This window comes from Hevea brasiliensis, chromosome 7 (genome assembly GCF_030052815.1).
Source record: "Hevea brasiliensis isolate MT/VB/25A 57/8 chromosome 7, ASM3005281v1, whole genome shotgun sequence".
In the NCBI taxonomy this organism is placed as follows: domain Eukaryota; kingdom Viridiplantae; phylum Streptophyta; class Magnoliopsida; order Malpighiales; family Euphorbiaceae; genus Hevea; species Hevea brasiliensis.
The window spans coordinates 2,531,779-2,557,151 of record NC_079499.1 but is presented as its reverse complement, the minus strand read 5'-3'; the positions used below and the strand labels follow the sequence as shown (position 1 = coordinate 2,557,151).

Here is a 25,373-nt window from a genome sequence, read left to right as displayed (position 1 = left end):
TCCTGTAGCCTGAAAAAAAATATTGAACAGGAGTGAGCGTTCGACTCAGAGAGTAAAATATCAATTTTAACCATAATCTCTAAAACTAATGCACCCTGTAGAGTGAAATGCAATATCAACAACATTTTCACATTATAACATCAAAAAGGTAATTTGGAGCACTCACGCACCCTCTAGCATCAATCATAACATATGGGAGCTGATCCCCTATACAGCTCTCTTAAATCCAACTCGTGCCGTGAAGAACTCAAGCCGGACTTTCGCTTAATAAACCAAATCGAGGGTCCCAGCGAAGAACTCAAGCCGTGACTACCCCTCGAAGGATCGGGTCCCAGCGAAGAACTCAAGCCGTGACTACCCGTCCTATCCATAGTCCACACTACATCACACGCATGCCAACGCACGCACACTGCTCCAAATTACCGCAACAACATCATGGCACTTTAACAGTTATCAATGCATCATAAATCGTGCCTAGAGTTTAACTACATAAATATATGCATATAAGTGATGCATGGGCAGACTGAACATATAATAATATCAAAATTACAATTAAAATTAATATTTTACTCGCACTTGACGACAATCATCGTGGCGGTGGCGGAGGAAGAAGGTCATTCCGGCTCACCTGATAATTTTATTACAATCATTTAATAAATTTGACTCAATACAAACAAAGAAAAAGACCAATACGTCCTAAGTCGTGCCGAAAATCCGGCAGAGTCTCCCCTATACCTAGGACCTACCCAACCTGCAAAATGGCTCAAAACACACTTCTATATTTACAATCCATATATCCACAGCTCAATCATATCACACAGCCCCTCCTGGGCCCATCAAATCAATCATCCATCACAGTATGTAATATTTCAATTTAGTCCTTATAATTGACCATTTTTGCAAAAACTGCCCAAATAAGCTCTAAAAATTCTAAAACTTTGCCCCGCGGTCCTTAGCAATATTACTAAGCTATTGCAAAAAGAATCATAATTTTCTAAGCTACCACGAATATTTTATGGATTTTTAATCCTATTTAAGCACTAGAAAATTACGAAAAAGCAAGGTTCGGGTTTACCTTTGCCAATTCCGACTTCGGGAACGCGCTCGGGACATCTGACAATGGGGGGCTAGCCAAAACCTCGGTCCAATTCGGAGACTTTTCCGGTAACGGGTCTGTCTGGCCCGAAATTTGCAGACCCGGTCAACTGTCGAATTTCCGCGAATTGAGGATACCTACACGAAGCCCATAACACGGGGGTTAGTACATAAATTTTTCAGAATTTTCTAAGCTCATTTAATGCTTGAAAAGACACTGCAAAATTCCGTGGGACCCACCAAAAAACGGTGTCGAAAAAATTCGAAATTTATGTCGCCGCGAAGCTCTCGACGAGTGGAGCGCTCTGGTACTCTCGGTTTTCTAGTGTGATTCACGGTTTGGAGAAATCTAGTCCAAAAGTCAAAATGGGCTAAAATCTTCCCGAGCAAAAATCGGACAAACCGCTCGATGGATTTCGGCGTTCTTGGTGTCTATGAAAAGCTCTCGCCGAGTAGATGATTTTAGACACAAGACCCGGTCCAATTGGTGGCCGGATCGGCTGGATTTTGGCCGGAGAAGCCGAACATCGCTGCGAGGGAGGAAATTACGAGCTGCCACTGCTCGGCGGCCACTGGCCGGGAGGTCGGGTGGCGCGCTCGGCCAGGTGGCAGTGGGGGGGTGGCTGGCCGGCGGCAGGGGAGAGAGGAGAGAGAAAAGGAAGAGGGAACAACGCACGCGGGGAAGAAAAAGGGAAGGGAGCCGGTCCGATTCGATCGGTCCGATCCGGTCCGGTTCGATTCGGCCGGTTCGATTCGAAATATAAAATTTTGAATTTTTACTCTGCCTCGGGACCGAAAATGAGGTCCAAAAATTCCGAAAAAAATTTCAGAAAACTCAGAAAAATACGTAGACTCCAAATATATTTTTAGTTTTGCCACGTGGTCTTTAAATTAATTTTTAAAATTCATCAAAGTTTATATTTTCGAAAAATCGAATCCGATTTTTAAAATCCGAAAAATCTCAAAAAAATTTCTAAAATTTAAATAAAATTAAAATACCAAAAATGCTCATAAAATTTAAAATTTTGGGGTGTTACAATTTACTTTTGCTCAACTTTCTACTCTTTCTTATTCTAGTCGATGTTGAAAGCGCATTGGCGATTAGTCAGCTACACTACTCACCCCAATTCCCCATCGATATTCCACTTAATAATTTAAAACCCAAACTATACATTAATGATTTGCATTTAAAGAGAAATTAACAGTTTTAATTATTATATTTTTAATCTTCAACAGCTAACTGTTGTCGGCATTCGACCGTAACCAGTCCGCTAACATTTAATTTTTTACATGCAACGTTAAATCCCTTAGAAATTCCAAAAATTTATCAAAACTTAGCCAGGCCCAAGACAGTAGCCACAAAGCCTATGATAGCAGCAAAAGTGCCATCCTCTGAATGAGCCTTACAATCCAGCTCCATCCAGCCCTTTATTTTCTGAATAGCTCATGCATTTCCATTTGCAACTTTAACTAAAAAGTAGGAAATTTGAACATTTCGACTAGTAATTTACAGGATTCAAATGATACACAAAAATAATCAATTTGTGTTTAACACAGCTGTTTTACTTTATCTATTGTTTTGAAGACAAAACTGCTGAACCTCAATCACAGCAAAGAGAATGTTACTACAAATGGTAACACGACAAAACCTTGCCAAAATAAAACTCTAGCAAGCCACGTTACCTGTTATAGCATATCATGTTCCTCACCCAAATCCATCAGCCAGTCTGAACTCTGAATTTCTTCCTTATAGATACAAGAATCAGTTTCTCAAACAATGACATGCAGCTTCTATATAGACATGATCCTTGAATAAAATTAGTGAAAATTCTAGCTAGAAATACATGTGGTCAAGCTTTACACATGCAAGGAGTCAGAGGGTTTTCCCAAAGGTCATAGTTAGGGAAGGTCTCTTCAGGTAACCCAGTTCGTGTTTGATGGGTAACAATCACATCTTCTACAAAAGTTGCCCAGCCCATGTAAGGATCTCCAAAAGATTTAGACATTAGCCCCTTGTCTGGTTTTATGGATTTTTGACGGTGACCCATGTACCGTCGTGCCCCGATTATCAATTTAGCAAAGTTGCCTCCATGGGTCATCACAAAAACATCAGACTTGAGGCAAACCAAGAAGTCAAGGGCTGCCAAGCTTGTTACATGCTTTCTGAAACCATCCAACTCTTCCTTGGTAGTCAGCTCCTCCTTTGTTACCTGTTATATTGTCTCACAATAAGAACTTAAGAAAAAGAATTATACAACATATAATTAGACATGGCCACTAGTTTGTGCCAGTCCAGTTGCAGTTTGGATCCAATCCAATGATTGATTTTTTTTTTTTCATTTATTTTAAAAGAGAAAAAAAAGCCGGTTCCAGTCCGAATCAAATGGAAAGAAAACTGTCTGGCTATGGATCCAAACCGGACCATGGTCAGGTCTATATCCCACAGTTTAGTCCTTAGATCTTCCAGTTTACATGCCAAGATAATTCAGACAGCAACCAAAGCAAATATATTTTTTTTTTTTTTCATTTGATGATCTTTTGAAGATTAATGAGATAATCATAGGGGTGACTATCAATTGACAAGGTGAACAACTGGAGACCATCCTATTAAGTGTGGACTTTCTACCCAAATTTTCATTTTTATAGCTAATTACATATGCTATATGTGGCCAAAATGTGACAATGAGATTGATGCAAATGATTTCTTATTCCATCTAGCATAGAGAAGGCTAATGACATACAAAATAGAAACATACGATCATTACCTGAACATGGCCAGTCATCAGTTCGATTTATAAATGGAAAATTGGGTAGAAATGATTCAAATAAGAAGATAATCAAGGACTTGAAGGCCTTACCAGATTTGGGAACATGTTCCTCAATGGAGCCATCCGATTTTGCCCACCATAAACCTGGCCAGAAGCAACATAAATCTGAGTTTCCTTAGGATAACCCATTGCTCGAAGAATCACTGCCACTTCCCCAGGTTCAAGAGGGCACCGTCCTTCCTTCCGCTTTTGCAAAGCCAGTTGCCATAGATGGGAACCATTCTGCACATTGTATCACCAGAAAGCACATGATATATCCATGTTTATTTGGTGTTCTAACCAAAACCAGAAAGCTTACAAATCTTGCACCTTATACCGTCTAGGCCATTCTTTCTTTCTGTATTCAGCCATTCTAGCTTTCTCCTCTCTAGTTCCCACAAAATCACAGAATGATAGACCCACCATCCCTTTCTCAAATCTAAGATGAAGAGCCCTGTGTGATAATAATGGTTAATAACATAATTTATAATTATAACAGAACTCAGTATGTTGCTGTCAACTTCAGATGCAAGTTTCACTTACATATACGGATTTGAACTTCCTGTACGGTTCCTCATCCTTGATACCAATAAATCAGCCATCTGCTCTATCTCAGGAAGAAATTTCAGAGCATGATAATTCACCCTGCACCTTAGCCTGTTGATTTCTGGAGGAACATTATCATACCTGAACCAAGCACAAACTCAAAAACTAAAGAAATTAAAAAGAGAAGGAAAAACCCAAAGTCCATTTTTCCAACAAAAGAAAATTTTTTAGCATAGAACCATACAGATCTCAACTTCCATGACTTACCCAAGCCGATCAACAAAGGGCTTTAGGGCCATTATCTTCTTCTCCTTAATTCGAGGTAGAACATTATCCATATAGAATTGAGCAGGTGCATATTTTGGAATATTTTTCACTGTCCGTCTACAACACAAGTTACAAAATTTTTCAAAAAACGAATTTTAACTGCAACACAATGGAATTCACACGCCTATGCCAAACCTCATTTGGTGGGCCCAGAGAATGTAAACCAATAAATTAAAAAAAAATAATGAAAGAAAAGTAAAGAATCAAACCTTATGCTTGAGAACAATTCTGATTTGTCAGTAAACCACTCAGGTATGTCACGAACAATTCGCACATCATCCTTCAGATAGTCAATGAAATGATCAACATCAAAAATGTCTTCAAATTTCCTGCACGTTTCAAGAAATATTATTAAATAAAAGCATGCATTTAAGTTTCCTTTTGAATGCTGTAATCTAAAACAGCATGAAAAACTCTTACCCAATTTTAATAATGTGTTTATGAAGTCAAGAATTATTTAATACCAATTGAAGTGTGGAAGTGTTTGGGAGATATGGGAGTGGCATGGTTAATTAAATTATTTAATAAGATTCTAAATTCAAAGAAAATGCCTGATGAATGGAGGAAGAGTATTTTAACACCTAGTTTTAAAATAAGAGAGACATACAGAATTGTTCAAACTATAGGAGAATTAAACTCATGAACCATACTATGAAGTTGTGGGAGAGAGTTGTAGAACATCGACTACATCATGATACTTCTATCTCTCTCAATCAATTTGGCTTCATGCCCAGTCATTCAACTATGGAAGCGATCTTTTTCATTAGAAACTTGATGGAGAAATATAGTGATGTGAAGAAAGATTTACACATAGTTTTTATTGATTTGGAGAAGGCTTATGATAGTGTTCCAAGAGATGTCTTATGGAGTATGTTAGAACAAAAGAGGGCATCTATTAGGTACATACAAGTGTTGAAAGATATGTATGAAGGAGCAAGTACTATTGTGCGCATAGTGAGAGGGGACATAAGAGATTTTCCGATCTCAATTGGATTACACCAAGGATCAGCTATAAGCCCTTACCTTTTTATATTAGTTTTAGATGAATTGACGAAACATTTATAAGAGAGTATTCTTTGGTGCATGATGTTTGCGGATGATATTGTTCTGATAGATGAGACACGAGAAGGAGTCAATAGAAAGCTAGAGCTTTGGAGAAGTACTCTAGAGTCAAAGAGCTTTAAGTTAAGTAGAACGAAGACAGAATACATGCATTGCATGTTCAGTGAAGGCCAAACTGGTGATAGGGAAGGAGTTAGTTTGGATGGAGTGGTACTGTCCCCAAGTAACCACTTCAAATATTTCAGCTTAGTCCTTCAGGTAGATGGGGGATGTGAGGAGGATGTTAGTCATAGGATTAAAGCCAGATGGTTGAAGTGGAGACATGCCACGGGAGTTTTATGTGATCGCAAGATTCCCAATAAGTTGAAAGAAAAATTTTAGCGTATAGCCATACGACATGCTATGTTATATGGTAGTGAGTGTTGGGCACTGAAAGAGTCATATGTGTCTAAGATAAGAATTGCAGAGATGAGAATGTTAAGATGGATGAGTGGCTATACTAGAATAGATATAGAGAAAAGGTAGAAGTGGTGCCAATTGAAGATAAGTTGAAAGAAGGGAGATTCAGGTGGTTTGGTTATTTGAAGCGTAGACATATAGAGGCTCCATTTAAATAAGTAGAGCACATTAGGTTAGAGGATAGAAAAAAAAAGGAGTAGACCTAAATTGACTTGGAGGAGAGTAATACAACATGACCTAGAAGCATTATACATTTCTGAGGATTTAACCCAAAATCGTTTAGAGTTAAAAAAGCGAATCCATATATCCGACCCCAAATTTTTGGGATAAAAGCTTAGTTGAGTTGAGTTGAGTTGAGTTTATGAAGTCAAGAATTTTGATTGATGGAATTCCCCGTGAAAAGGAATATAAGTTTTGGTTACATTTGTTACAGGATCTCAGCATAAGAAAAAAAATATCCTAGCATCATTTTTATTAAGACTAGGCATTATTGTTGAAGATTTATGACAATCAATATGTGAGACATCAAGGGCACATACTTCCTCCAACTGAACATCATTTTTAAATTCCCAGCATCAAATAACATGTGTTAAGAAGATACTCTATATATGTGTGTGTGCATGTGAGCTCTCAATATCAATGCCGTGACAATAACATATGCATAAGAATACAGGTGACGATATCTTACGTTTGGTCTTTCCAAATCTGGTCCTGCTTCAGCACAGGCAAAATAAGGGTGGCATTCATTATTTTGGCCACAGCCACTGCATTGCATATCTGCATGCAAATTCACTAGGATTAAATCACTCTGAAGTTCCTTACAAATAATTAAATAGAATGAATCAGCATAATTTTTGAGAATCATTCAAAGGAAAATCATTTTCCTTAAAATTAAAAAGGCTTATGGAACAAAGAAAGAACTAGCATAATAACCTAGATCAAGCATTAAGAAGGCATCAGCAAAACAAAATACAAGTAATTAGAAAGTCCAAACCACCTTATCAAAAGATTCTGATTTGATAACTTTGAACTTTGCTTGTAACATTATAGGAAAGCCAACACAATACACATTTTTGGTAACAATGGTCACTTAGAGGAGCCATATAAAGAATGTGACTAGTGAACTACATAATGTATCCTAAGATGTAGAGGATTGTCCCTTCTTATAGCCCAATAGGCACAGACATCTAGTTATCGGAAATCCTCCTTTCCCCAGGGCATTGTATCAGACACTTCCACTTGTGCCTATATGGCTAATTTTCTATCTAAATCAAGGACATACTGTGCCAGAATCTAGGATTTATAACATAAATCATGTCAAAATCCACAATTATTTCAGGAAGAATAAATCATGTTTTAACAACAATAGTTCAAGAAATTTCCAATCCACTGAATATAAAAGACACACACGCACACGCACACACACACATATATAACGAGAGAGAGAGAGAGAGAGAGAGAGAGAGAGAGAGAGAGAGAGAGAGAGAGAGAGTAAAATGGAGAAAAGTCCATACAGCAATCCTTTGCTGATTCAAACCACCCTCAGCATGGATAAATATGTAACCAGTTGTTTCATTCTCTGGAGGAACATCTGCAAAGATTCAAGAAAAATTAACAAAACCAATGAACAGCAAAGAAGAAAGTTAGAACATTCAAGCTTATCTTTTCTGACAAGACATAACTGGGATTCTTTTGTTTGGTTAGATATAATTAGCAAATAAAGCTAAAATATGTTACAACTGAATGAGCTCTTCTGAAGTTCATTCACTTCCCATCCATATCATATTTTAATTTATAAGCTTAAATATAGAATTGAAAACTATAAACTGCCTCATGATAGAACATCTGCACTAATTACTATTGCTAAATAGTCAAGATTTCATGAAACACAAATAATAATGCCCTTAAAAAAGCCCTTGAGTCTTATAGATAATCATAGATCAGTGACAAAAATTAGAGCACTGAAAAGCTATGAACTATTTGAAACATTCCCATGCATCAAGCAAATTAGTTATCTCAGAAATGAACAAAAAAAAAAATCCATATGCCCTGAAAACAATGGGTGTTACTTAGATATTTTAAACAAACAATCTCTGATATAAAATATATTTCTACTGTTGCAGAGAAACATAAAGTAGTTACTAATCACAAAGTAGGGATAGAACTGGAATAGTGCATTACTGCATTTAATGAAAGAGTACTTCCCAGAATAAATGGCATCAACCTTCCAAGTTGATGGTGTGATCCTTATTTCTTTTTTTAATAATACTATCCTAATCCACATAATTATGGAATAGAGGAGAACAATATCCAAGTGTTATTTTCAGTTTTTGGCAAATCACCAGATATTCCACCATTGCGGCGCTCAGCACAAGGCTTCCAAGAGGTTGTTGCAGAATATGGATTCTCCCAGAGCGAAGCAGGTTCCTTGACCTAAAATGAAGCAAATGAATAATACAATAAGATTTAAAAAAAAATGCAACTGAGAAGACAGTAAATAGAAATAACAAGATCTGATCCTCCAAGAACTTACATATGGACAATGAAGTACAATTCCATCTTTTTTACACAAGTAGGGAGCATTCTACAAAAAATTCCAAGGAAGGTTATTAGTGAAACTGAAAAATTATAATGGCAAATACACATGAAGATAGACACACACACACAGAAGAAAAAAAAAAAAATAAGGAAGAAGCTATTCTGCATCATACTTTCGATTCCATAATTTCAATGCAAGCAGCATGCATGACCTTTTCATTCCAAAAAAATTCTAGCAAGCACTTAACTTATAAATGTCAGAAACCATAAGTCCATAACACAATTTCCAAATTAAACTTGAACAACAAATAGTGAAAAACTTAAAACTTAGCATACGATAAAATCAGAAGATGAAGAAAAGAACAAATACCCCAAATAGAAGTGCAGGGCAAAATGCAATTAATGGTGTCCAAAGTTGACTCCATATTCTACTTTACATAATGCAATAAAATGCAAAAAAGTAGTTCATGACATGACATTCTTTAATCAACAAAGCAAACAGCAACCAATTTCAGAAACTCCAACACACCAAATGATTCAACAAGCAAAGAATTTTATAACTTCTGATACAATAAATATAAACTCTACTCAAATAATACATTAGGAAACTAAATTCTATAAAATAAAGCTCCAACAGAGAAAAAAAACATAGTCTCATTAGTCCATATAGACACAAGGATACAAGGAAATCAAATCAAACAAATCTCACAGCTCCGTAAAAAACTTGCAAACCGAATCCAAATATCAAATCACCGAAAATAACTCAATGATCAACTATTTATGCACAAATGCATTTTATAATAACATAGACTCACCAATTGATGGAAGATCGAGAAAACCGAGATCAATGCAGCAAGAACTATAATACCGAGCAAAATTAACGAGATCCTGGAATTGCAAGGAGAAAACCTAAGATCGTCACCGAAGAATGGTAGATTGGACCAAAACGGACGGTCACGATCTCTGGTGAAGTGATGACGGGCGTGGTGGTGATCGTCGTCATCTGTAACATTTTCGTGTATAAGAGGCGACGCGTCCTCATCCCGCTTCATTGGAGAGTTGGAAGCTCTGGCCCCGAGCGAGCTCGAGTGCCTGAGCTCCGCCATAGCTCGCTTCGGACTGAAAGCCAGCTCCTAATGAAACTGAAAAAGACCTCCCGCTTTTATTTTTCACTCACCGTCGTAGCAGTGGCCGTGGTAGTGGTAAGTTCAGTTCAGATCGAGTCTCAGGACTCGATTCTTAAAATGCCAAATCTGTAATTGTAGCTTTATACTAAGGGTATTTGGTCATTATGTCACGAAGCCCTATCAGCATCAAAAACGATGCGTTTATCGAGCTGTAGGAATTTGAAACATTTGTTAAATGCAAGAGTTGGAATTTGAAATTAAGAAGTTTCAATGCGTACTAATTAGAGCTGTCAATTTGACACGATTCAATTGCACGGCATTATTGAACATATTTTTTCACTAAATTTAATAAGATATATAATAATTTATTTATTTAATTAGATTAATAAATTATTTATTTTATTTTGATGCGTTTAAATTTATTAATCCATTTTTTATAATTAAAGATTTAATTTTATTTTTAATATCTTATAATTTATATTTCATTATATTTTATAACACATTTAATATTAAAAAAATATAAATTTTAGGTTAATTTCACTAATTATCCTAAAAAAATAGTTAATTTATATATACAGTAATTAAATAAGGGTATTCATAGACTCATTTAATTTGATAATTTAAGGCATGTCACTTATTTAGAGATATTAACAATTAAGATATCTACAAAAATTACAACACTTAATCATAAATTTCAATTAAAATATATCTTTAAATATTTAAATATCTAATTATTATTATCTAAAAAATAGTCTAACTCATTTAATTTTATATATTTTAATGAATAATATACATAAATTTTTTTATTAATAATAATTTATATTTTAAAAATTTCATAATTATATGAGATATTTAAATATATATATATATATAGTTAAAAAATATAATATTATTATAAAATAAATATTATATATTTAATTATTTATTTATATAAATAAATTAAAAACATAAAACTCAACTACGACTGAATTCATTGGGTATTATTTATATAAATAACGTTTAATATTTTAATTTAATTAAAATAATATCTCTTTTTGACATAATTTTTATATCTGTATATAAAAATCAAGGGAAAAAAAGGGAGTGATTCATAAAATTAAGTCATGATGCCACTATTTTAGCTAACACTTAACACCTATTAGAACATCAGCTTCGCCACCGCACCGCACCGCACATTACAGGAGCCAGCCACCACCACCAGACAAAATTGTGAAACCCACTTTGAGGTTTAAAGAGCCAGTCCGAGAGGTTCTTGCGACCTTGCCCAACCTCCAAATCTTCTCTCCCGCTCTTCCTCATCGTGGTTAACGATGGAGTCAGTGAGGCTCCGTTTAGTGTTTGATCACATTCTAAGCAAATCGCACAAGACACAGGGTCTCAGACGATGCTGGATTCTCCTAAAACCCCAACTCCAAACCATCTCCGATCTCTCTTCCTATCTCCTCAATGCCTTCGACCTCCAAAACGAATGCCCTAGCGGTCTTATCCTTTCAGTAAGTCAGTCATTATATACATATCTTTACTGATTCCTTTTTTTTTCTTCTAATCGGGTGATCATTGTTCCATGAGTCGCAGATGGAAGAGTTTGCTTTACCGCCTTTCGAGTCAACTTCTATTTTGAAAGACAAGGATATCATCCGGTCAGTTCATGACCAAACATTATTAATTAAAACCCATTTGCTGATTTCCTCGATTACATTTTTTTTTTTGCATGTAAAACATTTAGTTAGTATTTTGTGTTTATATTGTTCCAGAGTGGAAAAGAATGGTGGGTTGTCTTCTGAAGTTGTGATGGTTGGTGAGGAGGCTAATTCTTTGGAGGTGGTTGAGATTGTGGAAACTCAGCCTGTAATTTCTGGCATGAATCTTCTGGCAAATGAGGAATTTGAGAAGGAATCTGGAGGCTACGAAAGTGAAGAAGAAGAGGACGCACCAGAACAGGTGGAAGACGCAGTGCAGGTGGAAAATGCGTCAGAAGTGAAAAAAGTTTCCAAAAAGAGAAAGGCACCAGAGGAACTTAAGAGTTCAAAGTACAACCCGATTCGAAATGCTAGTCTTCTGTTTTTCTTATTTGATATTTGGGTTTGTCCGTAGTGGTGTAATGCTTTGTATTTGCTTTCCAAATATGTATCGACCATATTCTTTTGTGGTCTAATTTTTAGAACTTGTGCGAGTATTTTTGGTTTATTTTTCATCTCTGTATTTTGTGCATTACAGGAGGAAGAAAACTAAATCTGCTAGTGGTGAAAAGGGTGCAGTTGTTGTGGATGATATTGGAAAGAAGGTTTGTGGGGAGCAGAATGGAACTTCCAGCACTGCCAAGGTTGATGAAAGGAGTGAGAACAGTAAAGCTTTACGCAATGGAAAGAGGTAGATTTTATAGCATATTAAGTGTGTTGATCTTTTTTCTTTATCCTTGCTCCGTTTTATTCATTCCATTGGTGGGTTCGTAAAACTTAAGCCTTCGAGGTTGGTGGTGTTACTGGTGAGACGGATTCGTGATATTTCCTTGGACATGTAATAAATAATTTTTCTGTGCAGCTATTCTAAGCTTGAGCTCAACCATTACATGAAATATTTGCATATAGATTCGTATACTTGTTATACACGCTTTACTTGATTTTGCACACATCTCAATATATTTGATCTAACAGATATTAAGCTCATTCTCATGTGAGCTTCAGCTTTTGTTAGATGCACCCCATTTTTTTATCACTGTACCAGATAATCTGACTACTTAGTGTAGATATTTTGTATTCCTTAACCGTGGCACAGAATAAGATGGTAGGTTCTTGCAGCATAGCATAATTGTACACGCCTTCAATTCTTTTCTTTACTGTATATTGGGCTTACCAAATGCCTATCTTTCTTTGTTTCCATTCTGTAGGATCTCTCAGCCTCAACAGAATGGCAATGGAACTGTTGATGCAACCCCAACTCCTAGTGGAACTAAAAAGGTTTTGCCTAACTTCGTTATCTCAAACTGAATCCGCATAATTTGGTTTTCTAGATGCATTTGTGATCATTAAAGGAAAAATACAGTAGAATGTGGTGATTGGCTCTTCAGCTGTATAGTCATTACAGCCTTGCTTGATATATGAATTTTCATATTCAATCTCTGCATGGTTAAAATTATATTGATTTCAAATGACTGCTCATGAATTTTGTGGTCATATGAGATTTGTCTGGCACACATAACAGCGGATATAGATAAGTTGAATGGTTGGAGATTTTTTTGTTTCTAATCCATTGGACGATGTTATTCTTTGCTAGCTAAACACTTTGTTTATGCAATGTTAGATCTGCAATGTTCTGATATCTACTCAAAATGAACTAAACAATATTATTAAGATTTGCACATGCTATTTTGCATAATCTGAAATGATGACTGAATTGTCAATAAGATCCTGTCATATGTGAAACTTGAGGTTAATTTCTATTTATCAACATCCTTTATGTATACCCAAGTAATGTGCATATTGAAGTCTCAAGATTATGCATGTATCAAAAGAGCAACACAAATTGCAAAAGACCAGGCGAATTTATATAGCCACTCTATCAGAATCATGTTTGTGTTACTAAATAACAGAATTAGAAATGGAAATGTGATGAATTGGACTGATTGTCTGTCAATTCTGTGAATTTTTTAAATTTGTAGTAGATATGGTTTTAAATAATGGAATTGGAAACAGTGCAACGGAATCGTCTGAATCAGTCTAAAACCACGATATTTAAAATCATGCTTAGTGTGTCAAGAATTTTGTTTGGATACTTATAACTCTGCAAAAGTACCTGTTGATTGTACTTTTGTTCTTAATTAAAAAAAAATAAAATAAAAAGCATGTGGACGACCATGTAGGATCAGCAGGTTTCTTGTTATTGGTTGTCTAGGGTGTGGAGTATGGATAGTTAGTGATTTACATATCACGTTGTAATGGTTCAGAAAGTCTTTTTTTAAAAGTTGATTCTAATCATTAAAGCTACCAAGTACCTTAAAACTTGGCTTCATTATGAGTATGACCGGTGAATTCAATTCTTCCATGGCTACTAGCCTTCCCTGGCTAGCAACCAAACCAAGCATGGTAAGTGGGTTCCCAATTTCATATGACTTCTATAACTTTCAAATTTAGCTTCCCATAATCTAGACCTAATAGGTCATAGCCCCTAGATTCATAAACCTGGCCTTTTCATCTCTTGAATTTTAAGGGTGATTTTACTTATGCTATACTCTATTTTCTCAGTTGCCAAGTAGAAGTGCTCGGCGGAAAAAGGCCAAGAGGCAATGGTTGAGGGAAAAACTGAAAGCTGAAAGGAAGGAGGTAAATTGATGCTTATTTTCAATTCAGCTATTCTCATTTCCATTTGTTTGTCATGTTAATAGTTTTGTTTTGTGCTTTGCTCTAGTAAAGGGGAGGGTTTAGGTGGGCTATGCACTCATAGATCCAAATCTTACAAATATATGCAAGCACAGATTTGCACACTTGAATAGGTAAACACATGAAGTTGGAGAGAGAGTGGGTGGTGGGGAGAGGGAGTGGGATTGGGAACTCGGGTCCTAACTTACCATTCTGTGGTTCCTTTGTATCTTTCATGAGAATATTAAGTGGTGTCTCTCTCTGGTTACCAAATTTTTACGATTTTATTGAAATTTGCAGCAACTTCGGAGGCAACCACTCGAAAAAAGTGATCAACGGTCATCTGAAAAGGATAACCAGGGAGTCTCTCGAGAATCAGCTGAAAAAGGGAATCAAGAAGTTTCTGACGAAGTATCTGAAACAGATAATGAAAAACTCCAGGAAGACCATCAACAGCTAGATCAAGATAGCGATGTAGAGGATGAAGTTGTTCCCATAGTAATAAGGCCAGGACATATCCGCTTTGAGCCGCTAAGGAAAGGTCTGATGCTGTATGCGTGTGTTATGTGGATGGGGGGTTTCTATTATTCTTAGCTATTGAGTACTACAAGAAATATAAAATATTTTATGCAAGGAAATTGCTCTATTATCTATTAAGTCTCTACCATTTTATGTGATGAGTTTGACACATTTCTTGTTCCAGTGGACGCTGATCAGGCTGCACAGCAAAATCAAATACCTTTGGTATTTTCTTTAAACATTACACTTCTCTCTTTTAACATGTTCTCTTTCTGATTGAGTACTTGAGGATGGAAGATGATATTTAGTTTCCTGTAGATTCACCTCAGATATTACATAGACTTTTGGGGGAAAGAATCAGTTGAAGGCAATAGGGAGTATTCCTAGTATTGCAAACTTAACTTTCCTAACTCAAGCAACAAAATGTTGCCTTATCAAAATTTTGCTTTTTAATTGGAAAAGTCTTATTATATTCATGACCCTATTCTTTTAGAAAAAGTTCCAACTATTTTCATTTTTAAGCCATTTGTGCTTGATATACCTGTAATCTTGTGTTCCTTTCCATGCTCAAACAATTATGTCATGCTTTTGGAGGGGTTTCTAAGAGGGACTAAAGGAGAGCTAAGTGTTGCACAGAAGTGCTTATTTTGCATGTTTGTGAACTGCACTGTGAAATTAGTGTTTCCAGTCTATATATTTCCATAAATTGAATTATTAAGGGACATAAAATGACCTAGAGATTAGTTAATTAATTCTGATTTTTGTGGATTTTTTTTTATACTTAATTTATGAGCTTGTAATACCATTTGCTTTCAGCTCTAAATTGATGCCAAAATTGGTTCTTCAGGAGACCTTTCAGTGGAATGGAACAAGAAGCAAGAAGAAGGGTCAAAAATGGGGTAAAGAAAAAGTTACATCTTACAAAAGGAATGACTACAAAAATGTCAATCAAGAGTGTTCCAGGACTCGAAGTTATGGAGCAAGACCTGTATTCAGTCGTATCGACTTTGAGAAGCTTGAATTCTATGCTAGCTTGCCTAAGGTTTGTTTCTTTTGAAATTTCATTGCTATGGTTGCATGGATCTTTGTTTCTCTTGATTATGGTAGAGAAATGGTGGCAACTGGGCTTTGTTTGGTAAGACCAATTAACAGATTACTTCTTAAATCTTTTCTGGATCTGATGATTATTTTTTTAGGACTTCTGTTTGCCTCAATAGTGAGCAAATATGCTGGATCATAGTCTATTTGTTTCTTGTTCATCCTGTTTGGACTTTTAATCGCCTTTGTGTTCTTAAAATTCTGCAGGAAGGCGATGTGATTGCTTATCGTTTGATTGAATTATCATCATCCTGGACCCCTGAACTTTCACCCTACCGAGTACAACACTACAACTCTTTGTGCTTTGAAATTGTGGTGGAACTCACTCTCGGTAAAAGAAAATGCCACTTATTATGTTCCTCTATGTGTAGGTTGGGAAGATATCACGATATGACATTGAGTCCAATAGGGTTCAGCTGGTGCCAGTCCCAGAATATCCAATAATTCCTGCAAATGAGATGGATGACGATGCATCTGCTGTACTATCAGAAACATCCTCTTATGCAAGAGATGGTTCATTATGGGTATGTTGACTTTATTATTATTATTATTATTATTTTCTTTTGAGAGGGGAAAAGAAGGGGAAAAGGTGGGGGTTGGGACCTGTTGGAGGAGTGTTGGACTCTAAATTAAAAAGGTTCTTAATTCTGATCAAGTATTCTAAAGTTGTGTTATTTTAGAGTTGGAAAACTTGGTGGATGAGAAAGTTTATGATACAATTAATTAAGGCTTTAGTGGTAGACTTGGTAAATGGATTTTGATATGATTTCATCTATTTTGTGATATGTTGACAGCTTGATCTGCAGAATTTTCATTTTCTTAGGTGGGGTTTGGGTTTAATTGTGATCTAGTTTGCATTGCTCAATTATAACTTCTGGCGATTTTATAGAATTTGGCCATGGGCTGAGATTTTCCTTGCTGCTTCCAGTTTGTTCTTGACTAAGATTTTCCTTGCTGCTCCCAGTTTGTTCTTGACTAAGAAAACTCACAGGTAGAGCTCTTTTGCAGATAGAGTTCTCATCACTCGTGGAAGTTCGTATTGTCACCCCAGGCAGCTTAAATTCAGGGAAGTCAACTGCTGGAGTCTGTGTCAGAGATCAAGATACTGAAACAGGCTACAAGCCTTACAATGGCAATGAAGCTCATGCTTCTGCCCAAGGTATCAATCTTACTTTATGCCCCGGCAAAAATAAGTCATTAATGATCCTCAAGGAGCATGCAACCAATACGATTCATGTAAATGATCATTCACATTTTGTTGTGTATTTGTTCCTCAGAAAATGGAGAAGTAAATCCATGGGAAGAAATTAACCAGGCTTTAAATGCAAAGAAGGAACAGCTATCACAAGAGGACAACTGGAACAAGACCCAGAGTTCAGGCAGGAGACCGTGGTCCTACAAGGCCTTGAGAGGCAGTGCGCTGGGTCCAACAATGGCTTTATTAAGGTCGCAAAATGAACTATGAGCATTTTGTTTTGGAAAATTACCATCGAGTTTTCACTTGTTAGGGTTTTGTGAGCCTTTCAAGGTCCCAATTTTTGCTGTCATGTTTGTAGTGAAAAGAAGTGGGGGGTTTTTGATGACTTAGCTTTTGTATATTGCTGTTAAGACTACCCTTTTTCACCATGTATCCTAGTAAATCTCAACTTCTTCTGTTTGATCAGTTTTCCTTTTGACCATCCAACTTAAAAAGGGTAATATTCCCTTTTTAACCACTTCAGTCAGTGCTCCACAGCAATCTTCAATTGTTGATAATGTCCCTTGCTCTCGAATGGAACCATTCACGACTCTTTGGCATTTTACCTTTTTCGGACGGTGTGAGAGGTTATTCCAACCTTACATTTTATCTTAGGAGTGGAAAAGTCTCTTTTCCATGGGAGGATCTTCCCTAATTGGAAAAAAAAAAAAAATTGATTTCCAAAGTGACTTGAAGGTGATAGGCTGCAGTAAGATTTTTCTTCCTTCTGCCCATTCAAGATGTAGATGATGTAGACCAGAGGAACCATTGTAGATAAGAGAATCTTACCAAGATTCGAGTCAAAAAGGAACTGCATTCAAACCAGCGACTAACGAATTGATTTACAAGGCAAAGCTGTCTAAGAACCCATTAATGAGTACATGATATGGAAAAAGGGGGCAGGCTGGCCAAATATTTTCCACATTTTGGCCTCAAACGCTCAGTCAAATTTAAGTTATCATAGCAATTTGGCAGAATCAAACACCATGAGTCAGTCTCGCCTGTTAGCCAAAGCTATTGACCTCAAAACAGCTTGTGAAAACACACTAGTTCAATCTGATTGCCTATGCGGTCAATATTCAATAAGTTGTGCGTCTAGTAGTCAACAAGTCATACGTACTTACCCCCAGCCCCAAGTCACTGAAGCTAAAACAAAAATGCGAATATATTATTTACTGGAATGAAGAATCATTTCATATAAGAAAAACCTACAAGTCATTCAATGGTTAATGTGTTTATCACATGAACCGTGAAACGTATAAAACCCTCCTGAAAATTCTTTATCCTTGAATGGAAATTTAATGGAATCTTTATTCCAACTGATTATTTACTTCTAATTCCTATTAGCGTACAGCACATTTGTTTTCTGTACATGATTGGTTGCAATGGTACTCTCAATTACATCACATAAGCAGAGAAAGAATCACCCATACTGCCTTGGATGCCACTCACCTTCACTATGCTGAAATTGGTTCATTCCAACATTTCACCATGCTTAAAAAGCTAATGAACCAAACTCTAAGAGGCCACCTTAGCTCTGGCTGCTGTCTTCTACCTTTTGAAATGAGAAACCATTGACAAGGTTGAGGAATTGCTCTGGCTCCTCACCTACTCTAACAATCTGCAGATACCATGTGCGGAGGAATTTAGGCTATCAAATATGTCAACAAAATGCACATCAACCATGAAAATGGCTATAGTTCACATTATTAACAACAAAAGGAAAGCAGAGGGGAAGGGGAAGGTTTATAGCATGTATGAACCATGATGATTACTTCAGCTCATGTTATGAAGAAAAAATTACACCTCAACTAGAATCCTCTTTACGCATTTGGGTCTCTCAAATGGATGTGTAATATGTTTATTGTATATAAACCTAACAAGCTATATCATACTTGGCATCGACATGCCAAAACTTTCGCATTTTAAGTATCAGGAAGCAGGGAATAAAGAAATGGACTTAACCAGCACTTCACATAAACTACTTGCCGCAGTGATAGGTGATTACTAATTTCTAAAGTACCCAATTATTCGTATATAGTTTCCAATTAAATTTTATTGGCTTCAGCAGAGTTGGTATAAACCAGACTCGCAAATCTAAGCTTAGCACAAATACTTTCAGCCTTGAATTTTCAATGTAAATTGAACCAAATTAGTCCCAATACACTATGTTCACCTACCAGAAAATTTTTTTCCTAAATTCCTGTCTCTCTCTTTATAACAACATTGAGCAACAAAATGAAACTGATAGCTTATTATGACAATCAATACTCAATGTGCACTCTGATAGGGCAAAACAATAAAGTTTAAGATAAAAATGATGTCCCCAAGAGTCTAACTGTGATTTTGCAAAATTCATCCATGTAAGGCTGTCATGTCTAAGTTTTTTAATAGCAAAAATACAAAGGAAAATATTGGATAGGGTCCAGGGCTACTGAATGAAGGTTCCTCAATTCATCTACCTTAGTGTCATCCTAAGGAATTTGCTAGTCCAATAAAAATGTGCAGATTCAGAATTACTGTTTCTGCTAGAGTTTCCTCCCTTATACAGATGTTTCCAGTCACTTATAATGTATAAGTATTGCCTAACAAGAATCTACTGGCTAATTCCCTATTCTTCATTGCAATGGCACAATCCCTTAAAATTAAGCCAATTTCAGAGGACATCCAGTTGACATCTCTCTCCATATTATAATTACTAAACCAATGCCACAAATATAGACACAAAAATGCATATTAATTATATTATAGAGGTGCAATTTACCTGCATAGGGGTATTTGCAGGGAGATTCATTTGATCAAGGAAGTTGTGACCGATCACCTTCCAATCTGGATGAATATCTTTGAGACTGCTAGTGCCGCTTATAAATTCACTTTGCCCTTTTTCACATAAAACTTTCTGCCCCAACCAGACATATAATATTCCAGAATTATTTGAATGCAATGTTAAGTCTGGAGCCAACAAAATATACACTGACCCAGAATCAGGGATGTTAAGGCAATGCATGTCAACTTTGTTCATGTTAGGCCACTGATAACAAATTGGAGTGGTAATTTGAGCAGCTTTCCCAGTCTCATTGCACAAGGGAAGATGGGAGTTACTGTATTCTTTTCCCTCTTCAAACTCGCTTTGTGCACAATCGCCTGCACTGCTGGTATCAACATCCAACATTTGTTCTTCCCTACTACTTTCACGCTCAAATAGCTCACTGTGAATATCTTTCATGTCATCATCATTCAAGTCCTGAAGAGAAAAAGACCAGGATCTTACCAGGTTTCTGGTGACTTGAGACGGCTCATCAACTGAGGGTAACAACATATGGGAAGGAGGGTTACTCCCTCTCCGCACTGCAATAGAAGGGGGAATCCCTTTAAATGGCAAAGAAGTATTTTCTGATCTCAAAGGTTGATTATCAGAAAACACCTTTCCAGTGGAGGATGGAGTTTCTTTGTAAGGTAAACAAAAATTATCTGCTGGGGGAGCATTCTTGGCATAAAATGGATCTGTGGCTTCCAAGCCAGAAGGTGAAGGCTGCCGGGACGACAAGTATGACAAGTCAGACCAATTAGAGGACGAGGGTGAAAAGGCAAATGAACTAGATGAGTACTCAGAGGTTGAAGGTGAGAGTGTAGGGGACTTATAACCAAACTTTGGGCTGCTGTCTAGAAAACATGAAAAAGAATCTGGAGAACCACTGGGAGTAGGTGGTGGCAATAAAGGATCAGTGAGGGGAACAGAGTGTTCTACCTCACTAGAATTCATTATCCTATCTGGGCTGCTGTTCAGGAAAGGTTCAAAGGAATCTGGAGAACCACATGGAAAAGCTGATGGTGATGATAATGGATAATCAACAGGTTTTTCAGATTCTCTACAAGCATCTATAATCATATCTGATCCGCCAATGGATGAAACATGATCATGCTTCAGTTTGGATGATGCGAGAAATTCTTTCATTATACCATTAGCAAACTTCTGCCTTAGTCTGCCCCATCCATTTTCCCTGGCAGGGAGGCAGGTTTCTGATCCAGCATTTGATACTGAAAATGGAGGAACAACCCCACCAGCAAGTGCCTTGTGGAAAAGTTCAAAATCCGAATCATATTCCTCAACCTTCCTCTCACAAACCCCGCTACAAATTGCTGCAGCAATGTTCTCATTTTTCCCAGAAGACGAAGCGGCTTCTTTTCTATGCTCTACTTTTTGGCATCCATCAGCTGGGATTTGTCCATTAGCAATAGCATCCCAAAATTCTGATGGTTCTTCCCCTTCTTTGATGATCACAATTGGACCTTGAGCCCTTTCATAACGGATGACCTGATTGGCAGCTACTTTTGCTTGGTTTGACATAACTGAGTTGCAATTCTTCCCAATCCAAACAAAGATTGCAGTAGGAATATGGACAATGAACGCACCCCGAGAGTCAAGTCCTCTTGCGTCTGGCTGGCTCAACATTTTTGGCACGAGATGAAGAGGATCATATGATGAGTGTGGAGCCATCCTATACATCCTAAGCACAGAATTTGGGCTAGCTGGCACAGCATGAACACGCTTCTGGCACTGCAGAAGTTGACAAGCAAAACCCATATTTGGATTTGTTACTCCTCTAGCTGCCTTCACATATTGAAAGGCATCTTCAAAGCTTTGGCCCTCCCTCCACATAAGGTAGGCAATGACCAAAGAAGTGGACCTTGAAACTCCTTGGCAACAATGAACAAGAACCCTTCCACCCTGTTCTCGAACATCTTCAAAGTAATCAAACACATCATATAGAATGCTTGTGATATCCTCTGATGGGCTATCTTGCAACCAAAGCGTTTTGTACACAAGATCGGTCTTGAAATACTCATTACAGACAAAACCAACACAATTCAGCACATGAGTAATCCCATTTTGGCGCAAAATTTCGCGATTCTTAGCCACAGCATCACTTCCTAAATAAATATGACCAGCAATCCTCGAGCACTCCTTATCAAAAAATGCAAGCTTATCCTTCTTAAACTGAAATTCCTTCACAGGCTGCTCAATATTAGAATTGTCGAGGGCTTTAACAGGGCCTCTTGGGGTCTGGGGATTAGGCCACACCCCAAGATCATCAGGGCCAGCCGTAGGCCACTCCTCAACAGGACGGCGGGCGATTGAAAGGGGCTGGAGGGGAGGCAAACAGGACCGAGCCTTGCTGTTGGGTTGGGGTCTGGGGTTAGGTTGAGTGGGAGACTTGTCAGTCCAAGAAACGGACCGTAAATAGTTTTTCCGGGGAATACCACCTGCAAGGCGGTCATTATCTTGCTGGCCTATCATCTGAAACTCAGCTCAATGAAATTCCACAAATAAACGGATACACATTAAAGGATTCTTCTAGGAAAGGCCATCGAAAAAGGGAAGTTGGTTTCTTCACAATAAATAACTGATTGTGAAATCTCAGTCTCTCTCTCTCTCTCTCTCTGCTCTTTTTCTTCACCTAAAACGCTTGACTCTCTCTCTCTCTCTCTCTCTCTCTCTCTCTCTCTCTCTCAAGACTACTATCTTTTTCTAAAACAAGAAAGAAGAAGGAGGAAGTGGAAAATTCAAATACGAATAAGAGTTATAATTAAGACCCAGTAAAAGCCCAAGGCATGGGACTGCCATGTTGAACAAAAGAAACAAAAAGAAAGTGAAGGAAAGTGCAAAAAGAAAAGAAAATAAACAAATCCTAGTAATATAATATAGCTGAGATTGTTGAAGAAAGAGAGACTTGCTTGGTGAAGTCTAACATCAAAGTAGTCGGTAGAAGAGCCGTTGGTTTGATTTGGTTTTGGTTTTGGTTTTTGGTTTGATTGGATGTGTGAAGGCCTAAGGCGAAGCCTCTGAAGCAGCCATTTTCAAGGAAATACCAGTAGCCAAGTTGGTAAACCATCCATTCTCATTCAAAGGAGAGAGAGAGAGAGAGAAGAAAGACTAGAGAATGGGTCAAAGGTGACACGTCATCTTGTGATTCCCATTATAAGCTTGCATGTTAAGTCTTGTGATCTCATTTATATTGTTGAGAACGAGTTTTTTTTTTTTTTTTTAGAATTTTATATTGTTTTTCAAGTTGACGGGAATATAATATATATCAATTAATTAAATATAACGCTTTTAATATAAATAAATAAAATTAATTAATTTTTTATTATTTAAAATTATAATTTAACATTTATTAAATTATTTTTATAAAAACTTTAATAATATTTTTTAATTTTATATAAAAATATTTATAATTATTTTTTAAATATTTATAAAAAATTAGGTATATATTAAAAATAAATAAACAAATTACTTTATAAAATTTAATATATATATATATATAAACACATAATATTCACTCAATTGATTTTAATTTTAAATATTTTTTATAAGATTTAAGTTTAATTTTTTTATCAATATTAAAAAATAATAATTTTATTAATTAATTTAACTAATTGAGTCAATTAAATCACATTATTATTAATTTAATTATTAAGTTTATTATTTTTTAATTAATATATTTAAAAATAATAATTTATTCAATAATAATTTTAATAGACGAATCAGACCCCTAGTCTCCCCCTTTGCTAATGGCGCGGGCGAATAATATACTAAGTTAAAAACTTGCGATTAATGATTAAGATTACCATGAACGATGATAATGATGAAATGCCTTGTATTTTAAGGACAAATTGCAATTAAAGAGACAAGGAATATAGAAAAGTTGCGACCAACTAATTAACGGAAGATTTCACTTTTTTTTATGTTCTTTTGTATTATATTTGTTAACTAAAAATGTCTAAATCATCTAAAACCATTTTATACATGCTGATTTGATATTTTTTAATTAATAATTAATTTTTAATTAAATTATAACATCTACTTATAAAAAAAATTATTATCAATTTAAATAAAAGACAAATTTAATGAAAATATTAAATCTTTACACGAATTCATAATTATATTAAAATTTTTTTTAATTGTGTGTGAAAATACTAAACTTTTAACGTTTGTAACGATTATATTTAAATGATTAAATTGAATTCAAAAACATTGTCCCTTAAGTTTATTTAATTAATAAAATAGTCTATTATTTTAAATTTTATATTTAAATTTTTTTTATTATATAAAATGTATTTGTTAAATAAATATATATATCATATATATTTTTTTTATTAATATTTTATGAAAAAAAAATATTTATATTAATTGAAATTAACTTAACTATTTTTTAAATTAATAAAAATAAATCCATATATTCAAAAATAAAATGTAAATATTTTTCAAATCTCTTTTCTCACAATTGATTTTCATTTATATTTATTAAATTTTTTTTATCAAAATTTACTGAATCGAATTAATTTAAAATCAAAATTAATTTTGAATTGACTAATTTAATTCTGTTTAAGATTAATTTTTTTTAAATAAAATAAAAAATTAGTTATTAAAGTTATCAAAACAAGAATCAAATTAAAATTAAAGAAATCAAGGACTTTACATACAAATAAAAAATCAGTCTGTGAATCACCTCTAAACTAGCTCATCGCAATTTATAAAGAATAAGACAATTATCCTCCAATACTTATAGTTGCTTTAGAAAGAAGTTTGTATTTTCATATTTTATTTTTAGATGCATGGATTTGATTTGGTTTTAATAAAAAAATAATTAAGTTACTTTCTATCAATAAAAATATTTTTAATATAAATTTTTAATTAAAAATAAATATAAAATATATTAGATATAATAAATATATTTTATACAATAAATAAAAAGTATTTAATTGTATAGTTAAAAATAATTGGCTATTTGATTAATCAAATAAAATTATAAGAAGTATATTATAATTTGTTATTAACTTTTTTTTTAATTCTATTTAGTGATTTGGGTATAATAGAACAAATGTTAAGGGTGTGAATTTCACACAAAATTAGAAAAATTAGATATAATCCTGAATTGGCGCAAAAATTTAGTAGTTTTCATTCAATTTGCCTAAATAAAAATATTAATTTTATCTTTTTTCTTATTATTCTGTGCATCTCTTGCCCTTGCTCTTATAATTAGAGATGACAATAAATTGAATATATATAATTATTTAATCTGATCAAATCTCAATAAAATAAGTTTGTACAGTATATAATTAGATTTTGATAGATTCAATATTAAAGAATAATATCCATATTAGGTTTAAATTTTATCTTATGAGTATTCATTATTTAAAT

At 35.2% G+C, this 25,373-nt stretch overlaps 3 protein-coding genes across 3 annotated transcripts; 1 reads left to right on the top strand and 2 right to left on the bottom strand.

The window, feature by feature from the left end:
- Positions 1 to 2,566: 2,566 nt before the first annotated feature.
- LOC110639533 (protein PECTIC ARABINOGALACTAN SYNTHESIS-RELATED) lies at positions 2,567 to 10,073 on the bottom strand. The gene is made up of 11 exons (XM_021790529.2): positions 9,650 to 10,073; positions 8,830 to 8,880; positions 8,639 to 8,729; positions 7,811 to 7,887; positions 6,985 to 7,073; positions 4,985 to 5,104; positions 4,716 to 4,832; positions 4,446 to 4,589; positions 4,233 to 4,356; positions 3,954 to 4,145; positions 2,567 to 3,305 (listed from the first exon to the last, which is right to left on the bottom strand). Exons 1-11 carry the CDS (start codon positions 9,938 to 9,940, stop codon positions 2,946 to 2,948), a joined length of 1,656 nt encoding a protein of 551 aa, XP_021646221.1. The 5' UTR covers positions 9,941 to 10,073; the 3' UTR covers positions 2,567 to 2,945.
- Positions 10,074 to 11,055: 982 nt separating this feature from the next.
- On the top strand, positions 11,056 to 17,563 carry LOC110639531 (coilin). The gene is made up of 13 exons (XM_058149672.1): positions 11,056 to 11,454; positions 11,537 to 11,601; positions 11,716 to 11,991; positions 12,179 to 12,331; positions 12,849 to 12,918; positions 14,203 to 14,280; positions 14,617 to 14,857; positions 15,020 to 15,060; positions 15,683 to 15,877; positions 16,141 to 16,212; positions 16,305 to 16,457; positions 16,942 to 17,092; positions 17,211 to 17,563. Exons 1-13 carry the CDS (start codon positions 11,272 to 11,274, stop codon positions 17,396 to 17,398), a joined length of 1,866 nt encoding a protein of 621 aa, XP_058005655.1. The 5' UTR covers positions 11,056 to 11,271; the 3' UTR covers positions 17,399 to 17,563.
- A 754-nt stretch (positions 17,564 to 18,317) lies between these two features.
- LOC110639530 (protein-tyrosine-phosphatase MKP1) lies at positions 18,318 to 23,145 on the bottom strand. Its single transcript, XM_021790526.2, has 2 exons — positions 19,935 to 23,145; positions 18,318 to 18,791 (listed from the first exon to the last, which is right to left on the bottom strand). Exons 1-2 carry the CDS (start codon positions 22,467 to 22,469, stop codon positions 18,702 to 18,704), a joined length of 2,625 nt encoding a protein of 874 aa, XP_021646218.2. The 5' UTR covers positions 22,470 to 23,145; the 3' UTR covers positions 18,318 to 18,701.
- Positions 23,146 to 25,373: the final 2,228 nt, after the last annotated feature.

What these genes read in the sequence shown, in the direction of transcription:
- LOC110639533 (XM_021790529.2), bottom strand. Translation starts at nt 9,940, where the DNA reads ATGGCGGAGCTCAGGCACTCGAGCTCGCTCGGGGCCAGAGCTTCCAAC. An exon ending in CCGCAATGGTGGAATATCTG is followed by an intron (nt 7,888 to 8,638) that starts GTGATTTGCCAA and finishes GAATCTTTGCAG; the next exon opens with ATGTTCCTCCAGAGAATGAA. An exon ending in TGAATCAGCAAAGGATTGCT is followed by an intron (nt 7,074 to 7,810) that starts GTATGGACTTTT and finishes ATTTGCATGCAG; the next exon opens with ATATGCAATGCAGTGGCTGT.
- LOC110639531 (XM_058149672.1), top strand. Translation starts at nt 11,272, where the DNA reads ATGGAGTCAGTGAGGCTCCGTTTAGTGTTTGATCACATTCTAAGCAAA. An exon ending in AAAGACAAGGATATCATCCG is followed by an intron (nt 11,602 to 11,715) that starts GTCAGTTCATGA and finishes ATATTGTTCCAG; the next exon opens with AGTGGAAAAGAATGGTGGGT. An exon ending in TCTATGCTAGCTTGCCTAAG is followed by an intron (nt 15,878 to 16,140) that starts GTTTGTTTCTTT and finishes AAAATTCTGCAG; the next exon opens with GAAGGCGATGTGATTGCTTA.
- LOC110639530 (XM_021790526.2), bottom strand. Translation starts at nt 22,469, where the DNA reads ATGATAGGCCAGCAAGATAATGACCGCCTTGCAGGTGGTATTCCCCGG. An exon ending in CTGCAAATACCCCTATGCAG is followed by an intron (nt 18,792 to 19,934) that starts GTAAATTGCACC and finishes TGGTATCTGCAG; the next exon opens with ATTGTTAGAGTAGGTGAGGA.